The sequence below is a fragment of the Poeciliopsis prolifica genome, unplaced genomic scaffold (genome assembly GCF_027474105.1).
Source record: "Poeciliopsis prolifica strain line A6 unplaced genomic scaffold, Auburn_PproV2 SCAFFOLD104, whole genome shotgun sequence".
In the NCBI taxonomy this organism is placed as follows: domain Eukaryota; kingdom Metazoa; phylum Chordata; class Actinopteri; order Cyprinodontiformes; family Poeciliidae; genus Poeciliopsis; species Poeciliopsis prolifica.
The window spans coordinates 672,044-679,891 of NW_026562479.1; the positions used below are offsets into that span (position 1 = coordinate 672,044).

A 7,848-nucleotide genomic window follows, 5' to 3' on the forward strand; every position below is an offset into this window, starting at 1 on the left:
AAAATATAATACTTATGAGATCGGCAAAGATTTGCCAGGAAAACTGTCATTTCCGACTGTCCCTGAAGGCAGCCCGATGCCAGACGCTGTTCATTGGTTAAACTGACATGTGGGTCCTGCTTGATCCAAAACACATCCGTGGCTTTACAGTCCACGGTCGAGGAGTTTTGCAGGTATTTACAACATTTTACCGCTCAGCAGTAACCGCTGTTACCTTCCTAATGAGAGGCGGCACTTGTCATACATTTCTAAAAAGAAACAAAATGGTTGTGCACCGCTGCATAGTGCCTCATTTATTATATTAGCCATGCTAGTGCTGATAGATTGTGTTTTAGACAGATTCTTTTAACATATGTTTTAGTGACATGCTGCCCTGTAATGTTTTATATCTCCCAGCTCTTGCTTGAAATGTGTGGTAAGAATATGTGAAAAACCATTAAGTTTTATAATGACTGAAATGTAAGTAGGCTATGTCATATGAAAGCTTTGAATTATAACCTAACTAGTTATATTAATTAATTTTTGAACGAAAGGAAACAATTTTTTCTCCCTTTTGTTCCATGGAACGGTCCATTTGTATATGGACCCCTCTGGGGTCCATATACCCTTTGGCCACCCCTTGAAAAAAAGTCTAGCTAACCGCACAGGCATTCAGGACCGAGGCTAACACTATTTGATCCTGCTGCTTTGTTCTGATTTAGTTACCTAACACCCAAAGAAAGAGAAGTGGGAGGGGGAGATAAAAGGAGCAGCAGCTCCTAATTTTGTTGAGGTCGGTAATGGAACAGCAGTAAGATCCATGACCAGGGATGAGGGCAGAACTGAAAAATGCTGCTTGTTCTTAACTGAATTTGCTTAGTTTGCTGGCTCTGTCCAAACTTCTATCTAATCCTTCCTCTGCTTGCTTTAAATCTCTACCTAACCACAATAATAATAGTACTGGTAATAATAATAATAATAATAACAACAGTAATAATAATAATAAAGTTTTGTTTTGAATGAATACCAATAACATTAGCTGATATTAGCTAATGTGCAAGATATTAGCCACTGAGCTGGCAAAAAAATAAATGGTAAAAAAACAGATGGAACATGCATCCTCATATGCAGACTTCTGATCACACACACACACACACACACACACACACACACACACACACTCGTGCAGTTACAAATTACAATAGGAGTGCATGTGTGTATGTACTTTCTGTTGTAGCATTGTAAAGTGGGCACAACACTCAGAAACATCCCATCTGATCCTTTGGTTACCTAATCCACCATTATCAAAATGAAAACCCTTCTAACAGAATCACAAGAGCCTCTTCCTGACTGGATCAGGCATGGATGGCAGATTAATAAAGAAATACATGAAGAGAAGGAACAGGAGCATGTGTGCAATTTAAACCAAAATTGATTGCTGGGTTTATTTGGGTCACTGGAAATGATTAATCTGCTAATCATGGATCACAGTCTGGAACTATCCTCAGACTTTGCTTAATATTACCAAGGTTGACACCATAACATCACAATAATCCTTGATTTAAGTGCAAAATGATGAAATAAATTGATACCTGAATTCTTGTTTTACATAAGACATTTTAGCCAGTTGACTGTGTTAAATATTTCTATTTTAAAAATTTGTTTTTTATTGGTCTGATCCAATATGCAAATTTGAAATGTTACATTTTCATTACATGTTAGTGGAAAAATAATTAAGATTAACAGAAATAAAGGGTGTCAAACCTCTAAGTATTCTACATATTATGTTTCACTTTGTGATAAAATTCCTAAAATAAAATTGCTTTTCAGTAATATTCTAACATTTTGAATGGATCTGTATATGATCGATCACTGAACCATAAACAGTAGCATTCTATTTGACAATGTTTATGAAAGTATAGAGAATATTGAACTTTATCTACTTTTTTGTGCAGTAACAGTTGTTGAAATTTTTTTTCAATGTTTCATATTAAATAAAATGTATGAATTTTATTTATTTTCTTTGAATAACTTGTATTATTAAATATTTGAACATGAGGGAATTCTGTGATAGGATCTTTTTGAGCTGAGAGATTATCTTTTGAGTTTAATCTGCAGATTTGTGAAACTAATCTTGAGCTGCAGCTTTAAATGGGAGAGGCCATGAATGACAACTTAATACTGTAGATTCCCATTTCATTTACATCATGACATGAATTATTTAATGCTATCAGGATAAGCCCTGAGATGATTTTGATTACTATTTACATTGTGAATAAATATTTGTACTTTGTGTTTTTAGTAAAGCTGATTTATGAAAAGTAAATAAAGTTCTGCACACAAACCAAAGAACCTCCTAAGGGACATCAATGAACAAATGAATGTTTACTGAGAGCAAGAAGAACATTACTTTGAGCTGTCACTGTAACTCATATTAAAGTGATCCAGGATTAGTTGAACATGTTGGCCTAAATATGATATTTTGCTATTAACTATAAATTGTTTGTGATATGCCAAAACTCATAATTACTTCCAAAATATATATCTTTTATTTTATGTTTAAAAAGCATGTAGCAGCTTACACACATTGTAAGCTGCTACATGCTTTCAATGAAAGAAAGAGAAAGGGAGTGAGAGAGAGAGAAATTTGACGCTCTCAGTGTCACGGCCTTCTATTTTTCAAAAACATCAAAATATCCATCTAAGGCCGTGGGTGTTAAGAGGCGGTGATTTGAACGCACTTCTTCAATGTTTGTAAAAAATATAATTTACTTCTTGGAAAAACTAATGACAAAAAATATATATAATTAATGTGTCTTAAAACGTAATCAAAATGAAAATTAATCTTAAAAAGGTGTCCAACAAAATGCTCCAGAAAAGTGATCAAAATATCATTTTACAACCTCCCCTCAACACACCAGACATTTACCAAACAATTTTTTCTTTGCCTCACCCAACACCGGGTGTTTTTAATTACTCAAATTAATGGGAGGGTCTAACAATTAACATAGTCTCACTCTAAATAATTCCAAATACAAAATTCTTACAAATGTCAATTCTAAATCAACTTAAATAAATTCTAACTCCCCAAAAAAGAAACTAAATTGTTACAAATTATAATTCACAAAATTTAACATAAATGGCCACGACATCCCGGCCCCTAATTCATGTGTAAGAATTACATCTAATATCTACAGAAGTGGCCATTAACAAATGCAAATTTAATATTAGCAGACTTAGTGCTTCAATACTTTTCAATGAACAAAATTAATTTCAACATCAACTTATACAATAGTCCATTTTTTTTTTTTGTAGTCCACATGTCTTCTTAGTGACAATATAAAAACAAAAAACAGTCAATGTTCCATGACGCTAAGGGTTTTCTTTTGTCCACGTTCATGGTCTGTGTGTGTGTAAAAAGATGTATGTAGCAGAATGAGATGTTTAGCATGTCAGTAAATGTGTATCAGTGTAAATGTAGAGCCAGAGGTTCCAGAACTTAGCTCAGTTGGAGACAAACACTTTTTGTTGTCTCTACACAGCCTCCAGCAGGAGACATATCTTGTTAATCGGCTTCTCCAGCTCATTTGTTCTCGTCTTGACTCGAACACGTCGAATTAATCCACTTGAATCTGCCATGGTTTCTGTGATGCGTCCAATAGGCCAAGAATTTCTTGGTGCAGCCTCGTCAACCACAAGCACCACATCATCAATGGCAAAGTTCCTACAAGTCTTGTTCCATTTCCGTCGTTCTTGCAACATAGGGAGATATTCTTTCACCCACCGTTTCCAAAACAAATCCACAATGTATTGGGTTTGCCTCCAACGTCTCCTCATGTACAGGTCCTCCTGTTTGAACAAACCTGGCGGAAGCACAGGCTTACCTTTTAACTGGAGCAAATGATTTGGAGTAAGAGCCTCTAAATCATTGGGATCTTCAGAAGAAGGTGTAATTGGGCGATCATTTAATATAGCCTCCACTTCACATAAAACTGTGTGCAAGCCTTCATCATCTAATACTTGTTGGTTTGTGATGGAACACAGTACTCTTTTTATTTCCTGCACCATGCGCTCCCATACACCCCCATGATGGGCTCCATAAGGAGGGTTGAAAGTCCACTTTATGCCATCTTGTGCTAAGCAATTTTGAATTTTGCTTTGCTTTAGCTCTAACAGGGCTTGTTTCAACTCACGATTTGAGCTGACAAAGTTGGTTCCGTTGTCCGATCGGATTTCCTTGACTTGACCTCTGCGGCAGATGAATCTCCTGATAGCGTTTATGCAGGAATCTGTATCGAGAGAATGTGCCACCTCAAGGTGAACTGCACGACAGGTTAGGCAAGTGAAGAGAACGCCATATCTTTTAACAATAGTTCTCCCTCTCTTCACCTCTATTGGTCCAAAGTAATCAACACCAACATAAGTAAATGGTGGAAGATCAGTTGAGATTCTGTCAATAGGAAGATCTGACATTTTTTGCTCACCTGGCTTTTGTCGTTGTCTTTGACACACCATGCAGTCTCTGATGATCTTTCTGGCTGCTGAATTAGCATGAGGGATCCAGTACTTTCGACGAAGGGTAGAAAGCATGTGATTTCTTCCTCTGTGTCCAACCTTTTTATGGATGTGTTGAAGGATGAGCTTCGAAACATGATTTCCTTTAGGCAATATTGCAGGATGTTTTGTTTCTTCAGGTAATGCTGCTTTGCTTAGTCTGCCGCCCACTCTTAACACACCATCAGTAACAATAGGATCAAGTTTGTACAGATGACTTGACTTCTTCACTGCACCAGAACTCAGGGCAGCCATTTCATTGCCATAATGTTTTCTCTGCACAATGCTCACTATGGCTTCCTCAGCCTTGGATAGATCATCAGTGGTGAGCTGAGCATCCATTTTATTGTCCTGTTTACCACACATTTGACCTTCACAATGTGCAGTTGGTAACTTCTTTGTTCGTAGCTTTTCTTTTATTTTCAGGATCCATGCTACACATCTTTTTAGCTTTGTCCAACTGGAAAAGTACATGAGCAGTTTAGAGATGGGACACACTTCTTCCAGGACAGCTGCACACGTCAGGACCCCATCTTTGACCTCTAGATCAGTCTTTAAATGAACAGGTAATTCCTCAATTCCTGCTGGCCATTGGGTTTCAGGCTTTGTGAGGAACTCTGGCCCACCGATCCAGGTGGAAGTCTTTAAAAAAGAGCCAACTTTCATGCCTCGAGAGGCTGCATCAGCTGGATTTAGCTTTGATCTGATGTATTTCCACTGAGTAACTTTTGTAAAATCACGAATGATGGATACTCTGTTGGCTACATATGTTTTAAACCTTGCCGTTGTGTTTGCAATGTACTGCAGGACGGTTGTGCTGTCAGACCAGAAGATTGATTCACTCAGATTGAGTCCAAGTTGACATGACAGCATTTTGTCCAGACGCACAGCTAAAACTGCGGCCGCAAGTTCAAGTCGTGGTATAGTGATTTGTTTTAATGGCGCTACCCTTGCTTTACCCATAATAAAGGAAACACACACTTCATGTTTGTCATTAGATAGCCTAAGATAAGATACAACACCAAATCCAATTTCACTGGCGTCACAAAAGTGATGCAGTTGGGAACCTTTTATTTCCCCAAATCCTTTGGGTGTGATGCATCTTCTGACACTAAAGTTGTCCAGAAGGGCTAAATCTTTGACCCAGTTTTTCCAAATTTCTGTCATTTCAGGTGGAATTGTCTCATCCCAGCCACAATTCAGTTTACATAAATGTTGAAGAATCTGTTTAGCAGGAAGAATAACTGGAGCTAAGAAACCCAAAGGATCGTAAATAGAGCTAACAATGGACAAAATGCCACGTCTTGTTAGTGGTTTCTGCTTATTTACAATGCTAAAGGTGAAAGCATCCTGTTCAACATCCCATTGCACTCCCAGGGCTCTTTCAGTGGGAAGCTGGTCCCGGCTAAGATCTAGCATCCTTACACCTGTTGCTCTGTTTTCCTCAGGGATCTTAGAGAGGACAGAGCGCTCACTACACACCCATTTATTGAGCCTAAATCCCCCCTTGGCACACACCTCTGTGAGCTGTTGATAAAGAGAAATGGCCTGATCAACGGTCTGGACAGACCTAAGACAGTCATCTACATAGAAGCTATGTCTGATTGTATTAATAACCTCTTCTGAGTACATATGTTGGTTGTCATCAGCAGTCTTTAAAAGTGCATATGCGGCACAACTAGGGGAAGAGACTGCACCAAAAATATGGACCAACATTCTATGCTCAACAAGCTCTTTTGTGATGTCACCGTGGGGCCACCAGAGAAAACGTAGGTAATTTACATGTTCCTGAGCAACTCTAACCTGGTGGAACATCCCTTTAATGTCTGTCATAAGGGCTATTGGACCCTGTCGAAAACGAATGAGCACACCTAACAAGGTGCTAGTCAAATCTGGTCCCTGTAACAGCTCTTTGTTCAGTGACGTTCCAGCAAACATTGCAGCACAATCATAGACAACCCGCAATGTTTTCTTACGGGGGTGGTAGACCCCATGATGAGGCACATACCACACCTTTCCTTCCTCATGTTCTATTTGATCTTGTGGAATAATTTCTGAATGCCCTTCCATACCAACATTATGCATAAATTCTTTGTACTCTTCAAAGAATAGCTTATCCTTCTGAAATCGTTTTAACAGACATTGCGCCCTCTGCTGGGCCAACTGTTTGTTGTTGGGCATTTTTACTTCAGGATTACGAAAGGGTAACTTCAAGTAATAATGGCCATTTTTAAGCACTGCTGATTCTGACATTATGTCCATGAACTGTTTGTCTTCTACAGACATTTCAGTTTGCTCATTGCACTTATGCTCTACAAAACCAACATTTCTTCCAAACTGCTTATAGAGATACGATTGACCTGAATAGATCCAGCAACATGTCCATTTTCTTCACGACCCTGATTGAGTGGACCATTAACAACCCAACCAAGGCGTGTTAGCACAGCATAAGGCCCACTACCTTCACTGTTAACTATTTTCCAAGGTTCCAATGCTTTGGGAGCATTTACACCAATGAGCAGCCCAATGCCAGCATCTATTGATGTCAACTCTACTTCTTTTAGATAAGACCATTTTTTAAGTCTTCCTCTTTAGGTATGTTTTCTTTTGTGACAGGAATGGACTGTTGAGTATAAACATCAGGCAACTTCAAGTACTCATTTTCTTTTAAAGCAGCTACTTCCAAACCAGATATTTTATAGCTACTTACAGGCTTTTCCTGACCCATGGTTTTTAGCATAATTTCCACCTTTTTTCCAGAAGCATTTAACTGCATCATCAAAGTCTCTGTACAAAATGTTGCAGAGCTGCCTGGATCTAGAAAGGCATTTGTCCCCTTTTCCAACTTTACTTTTACTGGGACAACTGACAGAACACACTCATTAGACCCAGCCCCAGTGTAGCTTCCAACATTCAAAGATACAAGAGCATTTGAGACTGGAGACTCTTTACCTTCAGCCTTAACTGCTTGGTACTGCTGCTCGTTTGGTTCAATATGCAGAACAGTAGGGTGACTTTTATTACAGGTGAGACAAATTAAACGTTGTGGACAGTTCTTACTCATATGCCCCTTCTGTAAGCAACCAAAGCATACACCTTTACTTTTAAGGAATGCCACCTTTTCTTTGTTGGCTTTCTGCTTAAATGAGTCACATTTCTCCATGCAATGATTTCTATCACAAAATAAACACCGAGTTTGAACCACCTTTGCAATCTCATGGCTAAACTGGACCGGTTTATCATTGTTCTGTTTGGAAACTACAGCAACAGAAGTGGCAAAACTGCTGCTTTTAGTTTTGAAAGGAACCTTTGATG

General features: G+C 38.4%; 1 protein-coding gene across 1 annotated transcript; it reads right to left on the reverse strand.

The window, feature by feature from the left end:
* Window positions 1-2,976: 2,976 nt before the first annotated feature.
* LOC129354133 (uncharacterized) lies at window positions 2,977-5,729 on the reverse strand. The gene is made up of 2 exons (XM_055023626.1): window positions 4,464-5,729; window positions 2,977-4,268 (listed from the first exon to the last, which is right to left on the reverse strand). The coding sequence occupies exons 1-2, from the start codon at window positions 5,698-5,700 to the stop codon at window positions 3,514-3,516; spliced, it is 1,992 nt and encodes a 663-aa protein (XP_054879601.1). The 5' UTR covers window positions 5,701-5,729; the 3' UTR covers window positions 2,977-3,513.
* Between the last annotated feature and the right edge of the window lie 2,119 nt (window positions 5,730-7,848).